The sequence below is a fragment of the Mirounga leonina genome, unplaced genomic scaffold (genome assembly GCF_011800145.1).
Source record: "Mirounga leonina isolate KUSES-001 unplaced genomic scaffold, KU_Mleo_1.0 Mir_173, whole genome shotgun sequence".
In the NCBI taxonomy this organism is placed as follows: domain Eukaryota; kingdom Metazoa; phylum Chordata; class Mammalia; order Carnivora; family Phocidae; genus Mirounga; species Mirounga leonina.
The window spans coordinates 40,220,357-40,243,901 of record NW_023270447.1 but is presented as its reverse complement, the minus strand read 5'-3'; the positions used below and the strand labels follow the sequence as shown (position 1 = coordinate 40,243,901).

The following is a 23,545-nucleotide window of genomic DNA, read 5'->3' as shown; positions in this document are numbered from 1 at the left end:
CCAAATTGAGGTGTTAGTTGCAGCTATCGCAGAAGATCTTCTTCCACACTTGACTCAAGGTTCGGAGCTTTGGGGTCCCTTTTGCATTCATGTAGTTCTCGCCATGAAATGTTAAGAACATAGACTGAAATTGATCAGACATTGGGTAACACTATAATCAAGGCTCTATTCAGCAGGGGAAAAAAAAGACCCAGAAGACTCAGCTTCTCCTCACCTCTTGCTTCTGGCTCAGAGCCCTCTCGTTAACTCTGTCTCAGGTACTCTCTGCTTCTGTGTCTTCTCTCTGCTTCTGTCTTGGTCCCCTCCTGGGTTCCCTCATCCCCTTCATTCTGACCTCAGCAAGCGTCCATTAGCTATTCTCTGTTTTCTGTCCCTGCTATTCCCAGGCTGGACTGCTGTCTCCTGCTTCTCTCGCTCTGCCACCCTCAGGCTTGTCCTTTTTTCTCTGAAGCCCATTCCCTCCTGTCCTACCCACCTCCTCATCCCCTAGCCCTTCATTGTCTCTGAGGCCCCATTGCTACCTCAGTGTTCTTTGCTCTTCTAGGGACCACCCGTTTAATTCTCCGGTAGAATACGCACCCCTGGCATGTAGGTACAGTCCTGGCATGCAGTTGGCCATTATGAGTATGCGCTGCATTAAAGAGCCCAGCCGTGATTCTGCAGGCGCATGGACACTACGTCAGGGCTCCATACCCGAGTTCCCTGAGTTCTCTTTCTCCGCCACCATTCCAAGTCATATAAAGTTATTTATCGACCATTGTCCCTAATTGGAAATGCCGTAAATATCACCAGTCATGATTTTAGGAAAAAAGAATTGCTTAATTTTGATTTCTTAGGAAATAAAGCAGACCTGTTTGGGGAAAAAAAAAAAAAAAAAGGCTCCATTCGAAATAAATGCCATGTTCTCAGAAGCAAGGTGTACAGCTTCCTAGGTAACTGGAAATTATTAGGCAGCTGCTAGTTTTACCATTTGGAAATACTCCCCAAATATTCCTTGTTTACCGGGGTCACCAAATTTTGAGAACTCCTTATCACATCACTGCTCTAGGAGGCCAAGTTTCTGTTTGCATTCAGTCCTTGGAGATCTCAATCTGACTTTCTTTCAAACTCAGACTGATGTCTTTAATGCCTTGTGTCTGTGAACCCAGACACACTTTCTTTTACCTTTTACCTGGCTGACTGAGCTTCCAAATTACTGTCTTTTGAAAAGTATCTGAAGCTGAAAGGTATGGTTTCACTGATGTGGTTCGCAAACTACAGGTGATGGTGCACACGCTTAAGGCTTATAAACGGCTTTGCAATAAGTTCAATGTACTGATGCTTATTTAATTTGTTTCTCAAAACTTAACGAAGCCCATCGCTGGTGACAATGCTTTTGAGGGCTAGTCTACAGAGGCTTCGTGGCAGGGCTGCATGTATGAAGGCGGGCTCGCCTTGCTCCCCACTGGTGAATGTGATCCCCAGCAGCGCTGCCTGTCATCATGTGGGAGACTTCAGGCAGCTGCGTGTGACAATGCATTCTAACCCAGAGACAAACTCTACTTTGTGCAGGATGCACTCAGACTTTTTCCTAAGCAGTTCAGATTTCCATCCACACAGACTGGGGGCACAGGGATTCACAGCCAGGGCCGGGAGGAGATCTCTGCTCATCCCGAACACGTGTGCAGGCAAGGGCCCAGGTTTGGTGCTGTCAGCTGTAGATGCTGAACGTATTGCCAACCCTCAGCAAGGCTTTGATAAAGGGGAAGATACGGTAGAGCTAGACTTGTCAGGCTTCTTTTTATTGGAAAGATAAGCATTTTTATTGGGTCTCTTCGGTGTGTCCTCGTGTCTGTTCTCTACCTAAAACTTAAGTGCTGGCTGAATGAGGACTAGATCCACAGAAAACCTAGTGCCTGGGATGCATTTCCTTCTTCTCCCTTCTTCTCCTGGCCTAGCCACACTGGCCTGCTGAATAGAGCCTCATTATGGGCCCCAAAGTCCACTCTTTGCTTAAGGAACCCTGCCAAGATTGGTAGGCCCTAAGATTTGGCCTAGAAATGGTTTCTTCTATGGTATGCTTGCTGACTCCATGTGATTCTTTATATGTGTCTTGAAGAACAAACAGATCCTTTAACAACTTTTTTCTACATGAAAACAATCAATTCCAGCAGCCCAGCCCACATGAACCACCCTACAATAACAAAGCAGAGTGTGCGCGTGAAGGAGGAAAAAAAGTTTCGGTAAGGAAACAGATTTTAGTTTAAAATTTCCAAGGGGTTGTAGAAACAGTGAGTAAAATCCCAATTTGAAATTTGGAAAAAAGCAGTAGCATTTATTTAATCAATTTAAGAAGACTTTCTTAGGTATTTCCAAATTACTCTTGAATATCCAGGACCAATTTTTAAATCAGCCATATAGACCTTATATACTGACGTCCGAAAATACTTTTAAAGAGTGATCCGGTATAAAAAGATATGTGTTTCCTTTGTCTTTGATAAAGGACAGGGACTCAATTTTTTAAAATAATATGCTATCTGTAAGAAAGCTTTGGCTATAATATAAACATCACCTTACAAAATGAGTAGTCATTTGTGAGGATAAGCACCATCTCAGTAACATCAGGAATTTGGCAGGACCTTGGCTTGTGGGAACCAATACACTTGACCAAAGGATGGTGAGTCAGGGATGCTGATCCAGGCCCAGACTATATGGCAGCTATTGCTGGCTTGTCCAATATGGTAGCCACATATGCCTATTCAAAATTCAGTTCCTTGGATGCAGCTGCCACGTTTCAAGTACTCTATAGCTACTTGTGACTGCTGGCTACCATGTTGGACAGCACACATATAAAATATTTTCATCTTCACAGACAGTTCTATTGAACTGTGCTATTTTATAGGATTATTTACAAAGTGAGTCAAGTCTTGCCCCAGTGGCAAGAAGATAATATTTAGGTAGTATATCATGTATCTTTAATACTTCATGTCCAAGGAACACTATGTGGCCATGAGCTGACCTTGGAAAAGAGGAGCATTCACAGTGGAAATTGAGAACTTTGATGAATGTATAATTGAACACAATTGTTACTACATTTATTGGTTTAGCCCATCAATCTGAGAGCAGATAATAAGCCTGGATAAAGTAAAATACCTATTAAAGCATGACTAACATTGATATGAGCCTCAATTATCTTTAAATAACAGTCATATATGCAAATTAGAAAAGTTACTTACGCTAATGTAGAGTTTTAGAAAATACAGAAAAGAAAGAAGTAAAAGAATACACAGCTTCAGCTCCCAGAGAAAAATCACTGTTTATGTGTTAGTGAATATCCAGTATTGCTTTTACTATGAAGCCTAGTTTTTAAATGATATTTTCCTATTTATATTCTTTCTTGCTTCCTCAGTGTTTTCCAACTGAAAGTCAAAAGAGCCATTACCTCCCCTATTACTACTATGAGCTGTTCCTTGCTTCAGTGGTTTAACCAGGAGAATTGCTTTTTTCTTGGGGTTTGACCAGAAGAATTTCAGCGAGGCTCTAGCCAAGCTTTAACTTGATAATTTCCACTTGTGAAACCAAATATATCTGTAATAATCTGCTAGCATGAATGAGGCCAAATTGTCAGTTCCTCTGATAAAGCCGTGTGTGTTCGCTGCTATCTGCCCAAGAATGTATTGTTTATGATTTGTTGTTTGTGTTTGGTATTTGTGTTAAAAATGTTCCTAGTTTAAAAGAAATTTTCTTTTTATAGGTTTTACTTTCTCTTCATCTCAATCTTCTATATCAGTTTCCATGGAAACTGGGAAGTTTTCACTCAGCCCAGATCTAGAAAATTCAGGAACTTTTATTCATAATGTTGAATATATGTTCTCAGGAAAGATACACACATACACACACATACACACACTTATTTATTTATTTAGCTGAACATATAAACTATCTGGGTTGTAAAGGGCTTTGGTTATGGAAGCGAGACTATTATAGAAGCAAACTGGAATTTTGAACTCAGTAATTCACCTAATCTGTTTGGTTTTTAGATAACAATCCTTTGTATTGAAGAATTGTTTAAGAACCAAAAGGTATATTAATAGTGGTACTACAGTGATCACAAAATTCATGGGTTTAGTTCTTTGGAATCAACTTAGTTCATTTGATATCCCATTATTATAAATTAAATTTGTATATTGAATTTATTAATATACCTGTTAAAGATTTGGAGAATTTTGCAAAGAAGTCATATGGAAACAGATTGGTAAAGTAGGAATTAAAAAAGAAAGCAAATATGACAAAAAGAAAATAGGAACCATGCCCATTCTCCATGGGAGAGATTTTTTTATTATTAGATAGCACATTATGTAATGAACCATGTCGTTAACTCCATAGCTTATAGAGATACAAGATTGATGTGGCAGGTTTTAAAAATGCCCTTTGTTCAAAGTAGGGAGAGTATCACCGAAACACTAACTCAATAAAGGCAATTCTGTGAGAAGGCTAAAATGATGTAGTCTGACAAAGTATATAATCTTTGCCAGGAGCAAAACAAAGAAGAGGGTCACAGAGCCTATGCTCCTGGGTGCTGGAGGCATGGCAGAAGTCTTGTATTTGTACACTCTAGTGTACAGGAAGGGAGGGGCATGGACGTAATATCTACGCTTTACCCACTATTCACCCTCACGAAACTGCTGGTTCTTAGAATGCCCAGTCCAACATCCAATAAATACTGACCAATGACGATGGTTACTAGGTTGCCTCTAATTGGCTTTCTAGCGCTACACGTACACGAAAGGCTTACTTCTCCTACCTATTTGTCAAATTAGGTGTTAGCTGTTCCCATTGTAGTTCCAGTGGACTTTATCTGTGATTGTAAAATCGGAAGTCCTGTCCTCACACCTCATGCTTCACCATTTGATATGTGCTGTTCTGAGACCTGCTAGTGCTCGGTGACATACCATTGTTCCATGTGCTAAGTACGGGAATGTTGTTGAATGGACTCTCCATTACCAACCTGGTTTGTGTTTTTGTCCTTTGCTCACAAAAAGTAGGGAATCCTAGAAATTTCTATTTGTATGATGCCACATCCTTGCTCAAGTGCTTGTGGCCATTATCATGATTGTTCTAGGTGCTAAAATAGAACTTGAATAGAATCCAGAGAGAGTAATGCTGATATCTAGTCATCTTTCAATGATGTAGCCTTATGGAGGCATAGAACACACAGATGACAGAAATCCACAATCAATCCTTGAATCCTATTTTAATAACTTGATAAGAAAAGCCACTTGAAAAGAAGATCAACACTATTTTTAATACCTAGAAGCTGAATTAATTTGGAGTTCATTTCCTTTACATTCAGCAAGGGGGTGGTTAGGGAAAAGTTGAGTCAGTGTTAGAAAAGCTAAAGGAGGATTAGTTAATGACTTGAATACTCTTTAGACATGTTGGAACTAATTGTATATGAGAGCAACATAGAAGTCAAAATCTTAGAGAGATATATATATCTGATTATATCCCCTGAAGGTATAGAAGATTAAATTATAATGTAGGTACTTCTGATTTTACTGAATAAAATTTGAATAGCTAGCTGTTACTGTCCCTATGCTTAGGTATCCTACAGTCTTTTGTGAAAATAAGTACTTAAGCTCTTTTATGCAGTGTCACGGCAGCTCAATTAACCATTCAGTTACACCGATGTGGTTGCTTAATAGGCTGCTCTAATTTGTCTTTCCAGTGCTGGATTTTGATAGCTCTTGCTAAATACAGATAAGAGTTAAGTGTTCTTTGTTCCATTTTTTTTTAATTCAAATGTTTCTCTTCTAAATTTATTTTCAAATTTATTGCAGAAGAAAAGCAATGGGGCACCGAATGGATTTTATGCGGAAATTGATTGGGAAAGATACGTGAGTATCAGAAGATTGTTTTTCTTTATTATTTCACTATTTGAAAATGAGTTGAAACATTCTTATAATACAACATAGAAATAAGTGAACATTCTCTGTCTCATTAGGAAGTGCCTGGCACACTTAGGGTGGTATAGAGGTTAAGAGCACTAGAGTCTATTACACTGGGTTCAAGACCTAGCCCTTCCATATGTCAGCTGTGTATGGCTTTGGGATGGTTGTTTGCTGACCAGCAGAAATGAGGTCAGTAGTTACTTTAGAACGTTGTTGAAAGAATTCAATGAGCTAATTATTTGAAGGTTATTTCAGTACCTGCCTAGCCTGTGATATGTGTTTTTAAAAATGCTTTTTAAAATATTGACTCCAGATTTTGCCATCCTGGTTCTTTTTCTAAGCGGCTTTGAGAATCAAGTCAAGTCAAGGTAACCTCTGGGGTTTGGTTCCATGGTGTCTTAGTCCATTCAGGCTGCTATAACAAAAATACCATAACTTAGTGGCTTGTAAACAACAAAAATTTATTTCTAACAGTTGTGTAGGCTGCGAAGTCCATGGTCATGGTGCCAGCAGATTTGGGGTCTAATGTGTCTGGTTGAGGGCCCACTTTCTGGTTCGCAGATGGCACCTTCTAGCTGTAACCTCACTGGGGATCTCTTTTGTAAGGGCACTAACCCCAACTGTGATGGCTCCTCCCCAATGCCCTAATCACCTCCAAAAGGTCCCACTTCCTAACACCATTACTTTGGGGTTAAGATTTCAACGTATGAATTTGGGAGGAACACAAACATTCAGACCACAGCACAAAACAATTACTAGAGCCTCATGGTACCAACTTTTCCCAGGTCAAGTGGCAATCACTTGATGCTTTCAGGGAGTGAGGATGACTCTCATCTGAGATCTAGACTCTCCACCTGATTCCCCCGGAAACTGATTTACATCATCAACATCCACTTCACCAACCACAACAGGACAGCCACAGTCATTCTTGGATTTTTAATCATATAAAATATGTAGATCATATTCACATCAAAGATCACTTCTGTTGTATAGCAGGTGCCCAAATTCACAATTCCTACAAAATGCTTTTGCACTTATATCCATTAGATGAATGTCTTGACCCAACCTCTCCTATCATAAAAGTTAATCTTGATGTTAAAGCTTTTGTATATTTCTTAGTAATAATTTTATTTTTACAATAAATAATTGAATATTCACTATTAGTCAGTCATAATATTAAATGCTGTGGAATCCTTACCACCTTAAAAATCAAATACATTATTTGCATTTCATAGAAAAGAAAGCTGAGGCTCAGAGAGGTTAAATTCTCAATACCTCCCCACCCCTCCACTCTAAAGCGTGTCACTCTGCCGAACTCATCACCTGATCTTCTCATATCTGTTTCCCAGGATTGGGATCTTTTAGATATTTTTAGCAGTTCAGCTCCCTAAAATCTATGCCAGTTCCCATGTTACCCTAAATTCAAATAGTTCACAAATAATGTTATAAGGGAAACTACTAAATATTAAGAAAATGTGATTTATTTTCCCAGAGTTAATCCGTCTTTACCTAGAAAGACTTTTGTTGTATTGTGTAGGATTCTTTAATACACAGAAATGGGATACTCTAAGCAAACAAGAAGTATGACAATAAAAATACCAAATTACTCATCAAATCACCTATTATCCCATCTAAAACCTATACTCTAGTGCTATCCCTTGTCAACATGTGAATCCTTAAATGAAGCATAACTTCCCTCATATTTGTTCAGTCCTGAAAACTAATTAGGTCACATAGGAATTGTTGTGGTAATTCTACATTAGACACCACTTTCTCTAAGTTATAAGAAAGGTTTTATTCTTTTTTTTTTTTAAGATTTTATTTATTTATTTGAGAGAGAGAGAATGAGAGAGAGCAAGCACATGAGAGGGGGGAGGGTCAGAGGGAGAAGCAGACTCCCTGCCGAGCAGGGAGCCCGATGCGGGACTCGATCCAGGGACTCCAGGATCATGACCTGAGCCGGAGGCAGTCGCTTAACCAACTGAGCCACCCAGGCGCCCCAAGAAAGGTTTTATTCTTAAAAGATGATGTCATCTTGCTTTTGACAGAGAAAGGTGAGAAAGGGAAGGCCCCGGGGAGGATGTGACCTTTAAGCAGAGCCCTTAAGTATGGGAGGGGTTCACTGGCTAAACATTTGAAGGAAGAGAATTCCAGGCGGAGAGAATGGCATTCCTGAGGACCCTGAAAGGGGAAAGTGCTTGCATATTCAGACCATAAACGTTAACAATGGCAAGAAGACCGTGCAGCTGAGGGGCATCAGGGAAGGGGCTCTCAGACCTGAGCCAGGGCCGTGGGCCACACAGAAGCACTGGGCATTTATTCTAACTTCATAGAAGTTAGTGAGAAGCCAGGGACAAGGTTTTAGCAGGGAAGTGACCTCAATACAGTTGCATTTTTGAAAAAGTAACCTTGAGTACTGAAGAAGGACAAGAGGGAGACAATGAATGCTTAGGAAATGGTGGCTTTTCCATAGCATTCAGGCCTTCTTTCTCTCCATGGTCATGGCATTTTCATCACTTCGGTGACTCCACAATCTCTCCTTCTGGCTCTGTCCTTTCTCACTTCCAGGCCTATAACTTCACCTTTAGAAGGGTCGCCCTTGAATGGCTTCACCTTCATCCTTTCTAGGGCATAGGGTGTAGTCTCAAACACCTGAAGTCAAGGCACACAGGTCTGCCGTTTGCTGGGTGTGTGTCCTTGAGGAATGGCGTCTCATTTCTCTTACTTTCCTCCTTGGTGAATGGGATAGTTCTTTCCACGTGGGATTGTTATGAAGGTTCAATAAAATAAAGTGTGTGTTATAGTACTTACCATATGATAGGAACTCAAAGATGATAATACTAATCTCAATCATGCAAACTCTCTTTTATCCTTCCTCCCTTTGAAAACGTTAGTTGTCTGCTGTTACAATTAGTTCAGTCAGGAATACCAGCAGTGTCCCACGATTTGAGAATAGAAATCTTGGGGTCTTCTTGACCCTTCCCTCTCCTTTTTCTCCCATGACAGATGTTACAAAGAACTAAGCTTATCCTTACAAAAGTCCTTGATTCATCACTTCCCACCACCACCAACGTGGTCTCGTATTCTTAGCATATCTTCCCTGAATTGATACAAGTATTTTGAATGAGATTTCCTTTCTCCAGTTTCTTCTGCTCACAGTCTAACCTGAAGCATACTTCCAAAACACCTTCAGAAGCCACTTTCTACCCTGACCGAGAAGCTGCAGTAGCTACATCAAGTTTGAATCCTTCCTCCAGCACGTTGGCCATCCGTGGTCTTATGTCCGATGTTCTCCCTCTGTGCAGCTTCCATTCCAGCCAGTTGTTTTCATTGTTGCCTCTCCCTTCCCCCATCTGAACCATGCCGTCCATTCCTACGTCAGTGTCTCAGCACAGCCTCTTGTTTACTGCTGCCTCCCCTCTGCCCTCTTTACCTGTCCTGAGAGGCACAGGCAGACCCCTCGGATTCTTTCAAGCTTCATTAACTTCCTCTTCCTCCAGACTCCTATTACTGATGATTTGTGTTTTATATTTCACTTTTTAAAGTGTTTTGCCTACCAAAATACCTTTCCATTTTCCAGAGGAAAAATAATTTGCCTTTTGTCTTCCCCATGTTGCTTAGCACAGTCCTTGGCTTACAAGAAATGCATAAGAAATTATCTTTGAATGTTTTCTTTCATTGACAGTGGATTCCTAGTTTGTTTTTCTGATAGGAAGACTCTCCAAGTATCCTTCAATAAATATCTACACATATACTGCTCAGCATTCACCTCCAAAGGTTAAAATCCTCACCTTCTAAAATAAGAGACATATCCATATCTTTAAATAGAAGTCTCTAGAAGGAAAATGAACAGTTCCTTGATTATTGTCAGACTAATAAATGCTTAATCTGTGCTTGTATTTTGTAGAACTCTCCTGAGTTGGATGAAGAAGGCTACAGCATCAGACCCGAGGAACCCGGCTATATCCTTTCTTTATTTTAATCTTTATTTTCTCTAAGAAAATGCTATGATAAGTTCAGATTTTGAAAAGGTGCTGAAATAACCCAAGCTTCCCGACTCCTGTCATCCCTAATATTAGAAATGAATAAACAGCACAGAACAGCCTGATCGCTAACAAGTAGGCATTTTGTCTTGATCTATTCATAGAAAAGAAAGAGTGGAGAAACAGAAAAATGTGCTGAGAAACAATTGTGCAAACCATGGGTACTGGGTTGTCTGCTAAAACCTGATATGACCATGTCACTTACCATGGCTAGAAAATAACTCTCACCTGTGCGCTCCCCACGAACCAGCTCTGGGCAGAGCATCTCTGAATCACTGAAATTCCTCAGGAATTGTTCCCGAGAGTGGCTTTCCTCTCTCAGTGGACGGGGAAGCTCACATGGGCTGTCAGTGTTTGTGCTGAATGGGACATCACAAATGGCCACCCGCAGCAAAAATGTAGGACATTAAACTATGGCTCCTGGAAATTCACCATCCTTAATCATGTTCCAAGGAAAGGTGAACAAATTCGAACGCTTTCTTGATTTGCTCTTTTATTCATCTGTGTATTTTGCTTTGATTTTCTGCCATCTAAGGATACCTTTGCTGCCTCTATGTGCAAGCACTCTTGTCTTATACTCAGCATTGCTTTTCCCAGTAGAAAAAAGAGTTACGTATCTTTAACTGTGTTCTACCTACCAAAGGAAAGCACTTTTATTCTTCGAGCGAATCGGAAGAGGAAGAAGAATCCCACAAGAAATTTAATATCAAGATTAAGCCATTGCAATCTAAAGACATTCTTAAGAATGCTGCAACTGTAGATGAGCTGAAGGCATCCATAGGCAACATTGCACTTTCCCCATCACCAGTGGTGAGTGGTTTTATGTTGAGTTTTGGCGAGTCTGGACAGACAGCTGTGTTCTGCCCAGACGTGTTAAGTAGATCAGAAACTCTAAGCTAGAGGCTGCATATGGTTACCCTTTTATGAACTTTGTAAACCTTAAACAGCTCATTCTGTTTTAGAAAGTTATGCTGATTTTATATTGCAGTTCTTGTGCTTTTCAAAATGGTAGAAATGCATGGGACCACATTTCTTTTTGACTTACTCTCCTGCAAGCATTTGAAAAAGAAACAAAACATTGTTTTGTTTTGGTATATAGAAATATACCAATTTCTACAATTTGTTCTCCATTCCCCCAGTTCCCCTCTGCTACACTTCTGCAGCTGCTGAATTCTGAGTTCCAACATGTACACTATTTTCTCAGTGGTGTTTGATAAATGCTACAACTATTTTCTAAAAGTAGCTGTGAAGAGTAGATGAAGGTTCTCAAAGGAGCAGCTAATATGTTCTTGGCATCTTCTTCAGAAAGATGTGATCTTCCTACAGCATCCTCCCTGAAAGAGGTAGTTAATAAATGCTGGACCATTTCTGAGATGATTTTAAAAATATGTCCGCTAAACTTTCTAGAGAAGTTGTAATCATCTATCCTTTCAGAATAAATATTTGCCTGTCTGGGATGAATAAAATCTATAATGATGCCTTCTTTAGAACTTAGGGCTTATAATGGCCTTTATCGCTACTGTTAGTGATGAATACAATAATTGCTATCAGTAATCAACCACCGGAAATGATATTTCAGGTAATTTTTAATCATATACTCACTTGGTATTTCAAGGTGTCTCCCTGGAAAAAAAGAGGCATGAAATATATTAGTTTTCTTTCCATTCTGCAATGGAAAGTACAGATTTTAAACTCATAGGTTGGCCTGTAATACCAGTGATGTCTAGTTAGAGGAGCATTTTAAATGCATACACTTTCACTTTTCAGTTGACGTCTTTCAAATCATTTTTCACTTACTGAATTGGTTTTTTTTTAATTAATTGTAGAAATTTATCTAAACGCCTGAAACCCGTTTATATTCACTTTTCTGTAGGGTCTAATACAGTTAGTGGGCATTTGGAAGTTATCTGGGGGTAAGCATCAGAAGATAAGATCATGGGATTAAATGAACAAATTTACGTGAAAGAAAGCTTACTAAAACAGTTGCAGACAGGCAGTATGGATTTGCTGAAAGCAGAGGGGCATCTAGGAAAGAAGAAGTCCCCTCTATCAAAAAGAATATATAAGCCCAAGTCATCTGGGAGATATTCCTCCAACCAGATATGTTGCTGGTGGTGCAGCCAGAAGAGTGGTGGTTTACTCTGAGCTCTTCTCAACACCTATTTTTAAGGTAATGTCTTGACATGATGTGGTTAAGACTGATGAAAAGATTTTCGGGAAAGCAGTATGAAGAGTAGATGGAGACACCCAGGGAAAGTAACTATGGAGTTAGGCTGTTTCTGCATACCAACACCACCACAAACCAATGGACTCTCGGATCCGCCTACCACCACCACCCCTGCACCCCCAGCTTGCTCCCTCTAATATGAGAACCTGGCTCTGTCCTTAGTATGATTCCCAAACATTTGTGATTTTTGATGTTTAGTATAGGGAAGTGAGCTGTTATTGCTACTTTAGGGAAAGGTATGCGTGTTTCTGGATATACCTAAGTAAAAAGAGAGATTAGAACTGAAAACATATTCTTGGTTTTAGAATCCTTACCCTCTTCTAGGTAACCCATGTGTACCTGTAGTTCACAAATGATATATGCAGTATGTTATCTCCAGAACCAGATAAGTAGAAAAAACCTTCTGAAATCCAGTTGGTGCCATAATAAAAACGGCAAATCCTTTGTGCAACTTTAGATGTTTCCAGCCAGACAATCGGACATTTATATGTCTACACTGAATTCAGGTGCAAAAAGAGAAATAGAGCCTATGCTAGTTAATAATATATCAATATATTTCACATAGGCTACAGTTGTTATGTTACAAAAGCATCAATCATTACACTAATAGAAATAGAGGAATTTCCAAATGGTAAGCCATTCATAACAATGGCTTATGTTGGATTTCTAATTTCTATTTCTTTTAAGGAATTTTAAGATTAAGTTGTGTTTCATTTGTTCTGTTCATCCATCTGTGAATATGTATCAATGAATTGTAACCCATTTGATATCTCTTATCATGAATTGGTTCTTATTTTATTTGAATAGTTCCCTGTACACACTACATGGTCAAATTATTCAATAAATGAATGGATGGATGGATGGATGGATGGATGGATGGATGGATGGATGAATGCATCATATATAACTGTGTATATATAATATAAACCTACCTGAAAATTACTCCTCCCCAAAACAAAGCATCAACAGCATAGAAAATCAGGGTTTTAATTGTTGGCAAAAATCCCATTGTATAGACAAATAAATGTAATTTCAGTCCAGAGCTTGCCGTGGCCCTTGATTTTAATACAGAAATAAAGTGTCAGGACAAGGCAGAGCACTAAAAAAGAAGAGGGGATAATGCAAGTGTTAACTCACAGGAAAGGATGTTAATTTCTATTCTTTTCATGTTGTGGTCTCCTAATAAGATACTGTGCTGATTGGGTGAAGAATGAATAGCACTCAGGTTTGAGTTGTTGAGTTGGTATCTGCACAAATTAGAATATTGGTAAAGCTGTTTTAACAGAGATCAAAATAGAAATGGCTTATACAAAATAAGTGGTTTACTTTTCTTCCATGTAAAAGTCAAAACTGGTAGGCACTTCAGATGGGTAATGGAGCCCTACTCCAGGCATTATTCAAGAATCCAGAAACTTTCTGTATGATTGCTCCACCTTTCTGAGGCTGTGCCTGCCTTACCACCATCAATCACCTCCATGTTCCAGCCTTGGGATGGAGGAAAGAGAAAATAAAAGGCAAGTGGTTTCCTTTAAAGGTTTTACTGGGAGTTTGCAAACATCACTACCGAAGCCATAATTTAATCACATGGCCACATTAGCTGAAAGGGAGTTTGGGAAATGTAGTCTCTGCCTGGATAGACATGTAACCTGCTAAAATTCAGGTTCTATTATAAAAAGACAAAGGAGCGAATGAATTGGGGTGGGCATTGACAGTTTCTGCCACTGTGTCTTAAGTAAGTAATCTCAGATTACTTCTGGAAGTTCATTAGGAAATGGATTTTTTCCCCATTTACCTGCAAATTATTCGTAGAACCTGTTGAACCCAGGATGTTTCCTTTTAAAAATTTCTAATCACTAAATTCTAAATATGAGTGATGCTATGCTGCGTGCTAGCCAACAGCTAATGAACAGAAACAAATTTCATTAAAATGCCAACTTGTTTGGTTGATACTGACCCTTCCAATCAGAATAATGTTTCCTCAATCTTGCGAAGTACAGTGCTTTTTGAGGCAGGCTGTTTCATTGCTGAAAGAAATTATTAAACCCAAATGCTATCGCTGTGTAACTTTTGTCCTTGATTGTAGCTGTGTTTTTAGAAGATTAACAAAGGACAAACACATCTCCTTTCCACCTCCAAGTTTACCGTACAGGATATTTATTAAGGAGTGAGCTTGGGCTCAACTCCTGTGGGGTAGGGTGGGCAGAAGGAGAAGTTAAGCGGTGTTGCATGTCCAGCAACAGACGGAGCTGACCATACAGGGGACTCTAGAGCTAGAATGACCCTACAGAGCTGTCCTGAGTTTGACTGAGATGAATAACCTTCATACTGCCACAGCAGTCAGTACTCTGATATGGGCAAGCTAAGAAGGGGACTGACCTTGGTTGGTCGAGGTAGCCCTCTGCAGCTGAGGCAGATCCTAGAGTGTTGCACCAATAGCCCTCCTAGCAGCTGGTAAAAGAAGCTGTTTTGAAGAGAAATCTGTATAGTACCTTTGGTGTCCACTCTAAATTTTCTATACCTGACATAGGGCCTTTTGCATATCATTGTCATTCAATAAATGCTTGTGTGTGTGAGTGAGTAAACAAATGGGTGAGCTGGACCAGACCAAGGACAGAACACCGTGGCATGTCACCACCCTCTGATTTTTTATCTATTGATAACATACTGCAGTCTCCCTGGTCCCCTTACAATGGTTTACCTAACTGTGCTCTCATCCTGGTCACGTATTTCCATTTCGTTCAAACCAGTGATGGAAACTCATTAAACACAATGCTGAATTTGAGAAACATGGGATGTCTACAGCTTTGCCTAAATCTGTCAGACCAGAAAACGTATCCGAGAAAATGATGGGTTTAATTTGCCATAACTATTTCTTTGTGCTGGCACCTAGGGTTATCACCTTCTTTTCCAAGTGCTTTGTGTCTGTCTGTTTACAGAATTTTTTCTAGAATTTTGGGTTAATAGGAGGCAGCTGTGGAGTCTACAGTGTTCTACCTGTGTGACCTTAGAAAAGTTCCATCATTGTTCTGAGCTTCTATTTCCTCTTTTGTAAAGTGAGGTTAATAATAATCCTTACAGACTTTTTGTGCAGATTATTGTTGGTCTCTAGCAAGTCAAGTCTTTGGCTTTTTGTACCCCATGCTTAGCACAGTGCATGGCACACATTGGGCGCTCAGTTATTTAATAAATGACTAAATGCACAAAGCAAAGCATGCAGAAGATCCTAGACACAGTACCTGATGCACAATTAGTACTTTGCAATTCTTGGCTCTTCAATATTAGTTGTGTTAGTCAGGGTTCTCCAGAGAAACAGAACCAACAGGGTGCACGTGCATGTGTGCGTGCATGTGTGTGTGTGTGTGTGTGCACGCATAAAGAAATTTGTTATGAGAAATTGGTTCATGTGATTATGGATGCTAAGAAGTCACTAAATGTCGTCTGCCAAGTGGAGACCCGGGAAAGCTGATGGTGTAATTCACTCCAAGTCCAAGGGCCTGAGAACAGGGTTGCTGACAGTGTAAATCCAGATCCCAGGGCAGAAGGAGATGAGATGAGATGTTCCAGCTCAAACAGTGAGGCAGAAAAGGGGGTGAATTCCTCCTTCCTCTGCCTTTTGTTCTATTCTGGCCCTGATAGATTTGCATAATGCCCACCCACGTAGGGGAGAGGGTTTTCTTTCCTGAATCCACCCATTCAAATGCTAATCTCATCTAGAAACAACCTTACAGACCTACCCAGAAATAATATTTATTCTGGGTACCCCATGGCCAGGCAAGTGGACACATAAAATTAATCACCACACTAGTCTATATGTACATATATGAATTTTTAAAAATCTTTTTCTCCCTTAATTGAGAATCATGGCTTTGCTTTCCCATTTTCAGTCTCCTGCCCTAAAAACGTTCTGTGTTCTCATGCTTTGGATTATAATATATCTACGTCTCAAGGCGTGAATTCAGCTAAAGGGGTTCAAGGATTTTTTTGCATATCTTAGACTTTAATTCCGAACCAAACCTGATCCGCCTTTTAAAGGAACTACTTTTAAGACAGGTTTTTTTCATACTGGATATTTGTGATTGATATTTCATTAAACACAAATAGAAACTTTGTACCTACAATCCCTAAAGGAACTGGTGTATCATAGGAAAGACGCTGGAATCTGGAAGACCTGAACTGACCCTTGGCTCACAGTACTACTGAGGCAGGTTCTTAAACCTATTTGCATCTCAGTTTCTTCAAGCCTAAAATGGGAATAACATACATTTACCTTACAAGGTGGTTTGGGGGATGTCCAGCCCTTTCTGTGAGTACAACATATAGATCACTCCTCCTAATGGAGGAGATAGAAACAGGGACGTGAGATGGGTGGGTCTGCTGTTTGTGTCCCTTTGTACCGCACTCCCTACATTCAGAGTAGGAGAACACCTTCACTACATCTTTCAAAAATGGCTTTGTTCCTAAAAAGTAAAATTATCTTCTGAAAGTGGCTAAAGAAAATCATGGGTGGAAGATTGAGCTCTAAGAAAATATGCCTTTACAAAAGCAACAAAATGAGAATTCAGCATACAACTGAATACAATTCCATTTTAGATCATTTGGGGGAGATGGAAATGGACACTTACTTCAGTAATGTTACGATGATTCAAACAAATGGTCTCTACCTCTTAAATGGGTTGCCTTGGGCAAGTGATAAAACCTATGCCTTGCTTTCTTCATCTATAAATGAAGATAATTCCCATACCAACTTCATAAGGCTGTTGTGAAGGTTGAATGAGTTAATACATATAAAACGTATCATTACACATACTACATTTAGAGATATTCCCTCGTCAGAATGATCTGCAAAGCCTAGGCACAGTGTAAAGAATATCATTAATAGTGATAAATCAGGAAACCCAAATGCCCAAAATCATTTAGAGCCAAGACCAGTAATAACCCTGTGCATAACACTGGGCAAGTTAATAAAATAACTGTTTTTTATGTGATGCCTATGAACTGGTTGGAGGAAATTCCTGAAACATTCCTAAATTGTTTTGAGTAACATCAAAATCCCCTGAGCAAGTATGGTACTTCTTCAGAAGACTGTGTTGTAGGTTAACATTCACAATAGGATCCTGTACTGTGCATTCCCCACTAAATTATTTCATGGAGAACTGACATCGTTTCCCACTTCCCCTTCAAATCAGTTCACCAAATATTTGGTAAGCATCTTCCATGTATCAGGCAATGAGGGCTAATAATCACAAACTTTATCCAACTTTATCCAACCTTTATCCAACCGTCTAGCTAACAGTCTGCCTACCAATCTATCAGAAAACAATGTCTAATCAACATCACTGGCAGCACACAGAAGCTGACCTTCCCCTTGTTGGGCCAAACCCCTGCCTCTGTTCACTTCAGTTTCCTGATTGAAGTTATGGTCTTCTGCAGCCAGCTTCCCCAGCCTCCTGGCTTCCCCACCACTCCCTGGGTTTCAGATGCGGACACCTCCATTTCTCCCAGAACCCACAAGCAGCGCTATCTCTCACATAGCTTCAGCCATGCGTTTCACTCCCTAGATCTTTTTGAAACTTGTGGCTCCCTCAGCTTTCATGGAAATGAGAAGACAAATGCTATGGTTTCATTCTTGCTGCACCAGCATCTTTTCCTTTTCTCATGTGCTGCCCTTGGTGCCTTTAGTTTTGTGTTTTGGTAAGCCACGAATCACTGTGGGCTGACCTGCAGAAGTTGTCTTGAACAAGAAGTGTTTAGTTCTGTACTGACTAAGAATTTTTGCTCTGGAGGAAGTCAGAACGAAGTTTGCATCCTGGCCCTGCGCTCATTACTCACTTGACCCTGGGCAAGTTACTTAAAACTTTAAGTCTCAGTCAAGGCTTAATCAAGCGTAAAATGAGGTTAACACTACTACTTACCTCATAGGGTCCATGTAAGGATTAAGGAAGTGATACATGTAAAGTGCTTAGTATTTTGTAAGTACCTTTATGTATATAAGGCCCAATGGAGATGTTTCGTAAATGCTAGCTATTACAAATCAGAACAACAGAGTAGTCATGGTGAATACTTGTCAACATCCTTTAAGGTCATGGACCCTTTGAGGACTCATGATGGTGATGGTGATAGTGTTGGTCGTGGCAGCTGTGAAAATCTGAGTGTGACTATGTGTCAGATGCTTTATACATATTAACTCATTTATCCTCATAGCAAGCCTAGGAGATGTGTATTATTATTATCCTCATTGTACAGGTGAGAAATTTGAGGCATGGAAGGATTAATTAAACTCACCCAAGATGTCACAACTAATAAGCGAAGTTCTGGGATTTAAACCCAGAAGGTCTGATTTCTAATTCAGAACTCCTACCCACTACATTATCCTATTTCTGATAAAAGCCATTGGCTCTCTTTCCAGGGGAAAAATAAAAAGTTCATTAGCTCCTCTAAAATATTTTACATACAACTTCTGAGTATTCACAAACCCTTCGAAGGCTATCCCTTTGATGGTCCCTAAAGGGCTCTTGATCCCAGCTCAGAAGCCCACATCCCAGGCTTTCTTCCCCCTCAATCCATAAACACAATCTTCTATGGTACCTCCTATGTCATTCCTTGTGACAAAAGGGCAAGGCTGAGCTGACAGGTCAGTCGGCCTTAATTGCCACCTTGTTATGTGTGATTTCTACTTTATTAAAAGTCATTTTATGCTAAGACCTCATACACCTTTGTTTTAAATGTTAAAGAATGTTACCTCATTTTATATGACTCATATTTCAGTTCCCCTAATCAAGCAAACATTTTTTATGTTGAAGTTTCATTATAATTATGGTTTATGTTTTATATACATATATATATGTGTGTGTATATATATATATGTGCTGTCATGATCAGAAAGATGGAATGAGCAGCCACAGTACTAAGCAGACAGAGAGGTGGTGGTCACCCCATTTTACAGAAGTGATCAACTCAGAAAGGTCAAGAGGCTGCTAAAGGTTTGAGGACCACGCATCTGCCTCCTTTCTGCCAAGTTAAAAACACAGTAGGTTTTTTCATCTATAGAGTAAGGGTCTAGAGATTCTGTTTTCTTTAAATCCCTCTCAGTGTGAATACTCTGCTGTGTATTCTGACTCAAGAGCCTCTGTGGGAAGGTCTGTTTTAGGGGCAGCTTGGGGATATAGTGAGGGGACCAAGAAAGAGAACATTTTCTCTAACACATTGGTTAAGTAGGAAGAGCACAGGCTTTGAGTCTGTATCTTGTGATCTGTGTCCATGGGCAAGTTCCTTAACGTGAAACCTCAGATCCCAAATCCATAAAATGGGAACAGGAATATCCATCCTGTCAGGACTGATATAAAGAGGACATGAGATTATGTTGCAAAATGCCCAGTTAGGTGTCTATCTCCCTGGCCTCCCTTTTCGTCTCTGCTTCTCTTTAAGTTAAGAGACTTGTGGGAGTGAGAAAGAAAATAAAAATAGTGAGGGAGGACTTGAGCAAAGTCAAGGAGAAGAGGGCTGATAGAAAGGATGTGGGAGGGGCGCCTGGGAAGCTCAGTCGGTTAAAGTCCAACTCTTGATCTCAGCCCAGGTCTTGATCGCATGGTTGTGAGTTCGAGCCCGCACTGAAAAAAAGAAAGAAAGAAAGAAATGATGTGGGAATAGGTGGCATGTATGCTGGCCTCCTCCCCATCCCCTATGACATGACCTTCTGAAGGAGCTATTAGTTTAAGCTTGTTCCTGGTGATTTGCAATCCATAATGGAGTTATTTAATCAAAAAATATGGGGAGAGGGAGATAGCTTTGAACTGGAGACAGTCTAGTGCTGTTTGCCTATTCCAGGTGGCCCACCCACCCTACCACCCCCAAATTAGCCTGCCAGTGAGTAAAATCCATGAATTTGTTGCAGCATGGTAACACCACCCCCTTTCCTGTCCTCACTTTGGCAGAAGGTTCAGCACCCCATTGAGTTCAGTAAAAACAAAGAGTCATCTGTAGGGGAGGAGAGCTCCAGTCTCCTACACACTGGCATTTGCTCCGGGTAAGATTGCTGCTTGGTGCAAAGGGAGGCTAATGATGGGGTGCATTCTGATGCTAAGTGCTCAGTGCAGACCTCAAGCACAGCTAGTTGGAGGCACGAGGCTCAGCTTGGCTTCTACTCTTCAAGGAGAGCTTCATAGGGCAAACATGATCTGGGTTGGGTCTAGACCTGGGATATCAGACACAGATGCATATGAGCTGCTACACCCCCTTCCAAACACTAAGCCAACACAATGACCAGATCCCATATCCCTGATGTAGTCTGAGACGCCCCTTCCAGACAGAGCTGCAGGCAGCCTGACCAAAATCATCCAGTTGGCACATGAGATGGAACTCTTTTTTTTTGTTCCAGGTCTTACAGAGAAAGATAGATGGAGAAATGGGTAGAACCTTCCTTTTTCAAAATATATTGTTCTCTTTCCTGCATTCTGATAAGCCATGGACCGTCTGCAGAAGAATTAGTTTCATATCTGAGATGTGTTCGTTCTTTCCTTCATTACCAATTATTTTTTTCCTAGGTAATTCTCTATTGCTTCCATTTCCTGATCTTTAAAATAAAAATAACATTTTTCCATACCTTTCAGGCCCATCCTGTGCTGGTCAGAAGAAATCTCTGTGCTGTATGTTTTGGTCTTCTTGAAAATGAGCAGAATATGAATTCAATCTGGATCGCCTTTGTCATTATTTCTCCAATTAATGTTGGTTGTGCCCTCTGAGCACATGGTCTTTTGCACCCCTTTGTGAGGTGTAAGAATTAGAATTTCCTTGCATAACTCCGGATTCTTCCATCTTGTTCTACTATCTCAGATAACGTGATCCGATGGGGGTGGGGGAGGGTCAGAAACATGACTACCAGGATTAGAGACCTAAAGCCCTCAATTTCTGTTTCCAGCTTAAAATCTAATTGAGACAATTTACCCACAGTTTTGACACAAAAAAATGTGAAGGTGTCCTCGACCAGAGGCAGGCAATTCTTGAATTACATGCTTTTTTTTTAATTACATGCTTTTAATTACGATGCTAATCATAGTTAAAAAGGCTAATTTTTATGTTGTTAAGTTCTTCTGCCTTGGTTGTGTTAGTCCTACAGGTGTAGAGTTTAGAATTTAAAACTATTTTTATTAGCCAAAGGCCATAATCAGGGTAGAACAGGCTCTATAATGAAGCAATCAATTTGGAAAATAAGTTTGTAGCAGAAGCATAAGTTGTGAACAATTCAGTAAATGTTGGATTTATGACAAGTGATCCTGCCCCCCAGATGCTGCAGGTTCTTACCCTGTAAATGGGGCCTTCCCTTAAGAACCTAAACATTGAATGACCCGGAGCAGGTGCTTAGAAAATACTTGATTGGTTGGATGCATGGATGCTCTTCACTGTGGGGAATTATATGGAACTTGGTGTTTTACTGTGACAAAATGCAACTTACATCCCTCACATGATTTTAGAAAGAGAGTAGATTTATGGCTCTCCATTTCTTTAATCTTTCCCCTTTCGATTCACCTGTTTTTCTGCACTATTAGATAGATGAATAATATGAACAATAACTTTCTTACCGTTTGCAAGTTCTTTTTTTAAAGTTTATTAATGTGCTCTTCTTTTCTGGGAGTGCTAACATTTTTTTTTTTAATTTTATTATGTTATGTTAGTCACCATACAATACATCATTAGTTTTTGATGTAGTGATCCACGATCCATAGTTTTCGTATAACACCCAGTGCTCCATGCAGTACGTGCCCTCCTTAATACCCATCACCGGGCTAACCAATCCCCCCTCCCCTCTCCCCTCTAAAACCCTGTTTGTTTCTCAGGTCCATAGTCTCTCATGGTTCATCTCTCCCTCCAATTCCTCCCGCCCATTTTTCCCTTCCTTCTCTTAATGTCCTCCATGTTATTCCTTATGTTCCACAAAAAAGTGAAACCATATGATAATTGACTTTCTCTGCTTGACTTATTTCGCTTAGCATAATCTCCTCCAGTCCCATCCATGTTGATGTAAAAGTTGGGTATTCATCTTTTCTGATGGCTGAGTAATATTCCATTGTATATATGGACCACATCTTCTTTATCCATTCATCTGTTGAAGGGCATCTCAGCTCTTTCCACTGTTTGGCTATTGTGGACATTGCTGCTATGAACATTGGGGTGCATATGGCCCTTCTTTTCACTACATCTGTGTCTTTGGGGTAAATGCCCAGGAGTGCAATTGCTGGGTCATAGGGTAGCTCTATTTTTAAATTTTTGAGGAACCTCCACACTGTTTTCCAAAGTGGCTGTACCAACTTGCATTCCCACCAACAGTGTAGGAGGGTTCTCCTTTCTCCACAACCTCTCCAACATTTGTTGTTTCTTTCCCTGCCCATTTTGGCCATTCTAACTGGTGTAAGGTGGTATCTCAGTGTGGTTTTGATTTGGATTTCCCTGATGGCTAATGATGATGAACATTTTTTTCATGTGTCTGTTAGCCATTTGTATGTCTTCTTCAGAGAAGTGTCTGTTCATCTCTTCTGCCCACTTTTTGACTTGATTATTTGGTTTTGGGGTGTTGAGTTTGAGAAGTTCTTTATAGATCTTGGATACCAGCCCTTTATCTGTAGTGTCATTTGCAAATATCTTCTCCCATTCTGTGGGTTGCCTCTTTGTTTTGTTGACTGTTTCCTTTGCTGTGCAGAAGTTTTTTATCTTGATGAAGTCCCAAAAGTTCATTTTTGCTTTTGTTTCACTAGCTTTTGGAGATGTATCTTGAAAGAAGTTGCTGTGGCCGATGTCAAAGAGGTTACTGCCTATGTTCTCCTCTAGGATTTTAATGGATTCCTGTCTCACATTGAGGTCTTTCATCCCCTTTGAGTTTATCTTTGTGAATGGTGTTAGAGAATGGTCGAGTTTCATTCTTCTACATGTGGCTGTCCAATTTTCCCAGCACCATTTATTGAAGAGACTGTCTTTTTTCCATTGCATGTTTTTTCCTGCTTTGTCAAGGATTATTTGACCATAGAGTTGAGGGTCCATATCTGGGTTCTCTATTCTGTTCCATTGGTCTGTATGTCTGTTTTTGTGCCAGTACCATGCTGTCTTGGTGATCACTGCTTTGTAATATAACTTGAAATCAGGCAACGTGATGCCCCCAGCTTTGTTTCTCTTTTTCAACATCTCCTTGGCGATTCGGGGTCTTTTCTGATTCCATACAAATTTTAGGATTGTTTGTTCCAGCACTTTGAAAAATGTTATTGGAATTTTGATCGGGATGGCATTGAAGGTATAGATTGCTCTGGGTGGCACAGACATTTTAACAATGCTTATTCTTCCGATTCATGAGCATGGAATAT

General features: G+C 40.0%; 1 protein-coding gene across 10 annotated transcripts in view; it reads left to right on the top strand.

Moving 5' to 3' along the window:
• SGIP1 (SH3GL interacting endocytic adaptor 1) overlaps positions 1-23,545 on the top strand; it is a 203,499-nt gene that overhangs the window by 94,558 nt on the left and 85,396 nt on the right. For 7 of the 10 annotated variants that reach the window (XM_035018329.1, XM_035018331.1, XM_035018330.1 and 4 more), the window contains 4 exons: positions 2,151-2,222; positions 5,820-5,876; positions 9,838-9,892; positions 10,608-10,783. In XM_035018329.1, coding sequence (XP_034874220.1) covers positions 2,151-2,222; positions 5,820-5,876; positions 9,838-9,892; positions 10,608-10,783 — 360 coding nt within the window. The remainder of the gene's footprint in view (positions 1-2,150; positions 2,223-5,819; positions 5,877-9,837; positions 9,893-10,607; positions 10,784-23,545) is intronic. The other 3 variants (XM_035018338.1, XM_035018337.1, XM_035018336.1) reach the window with 1 other exon arrangement.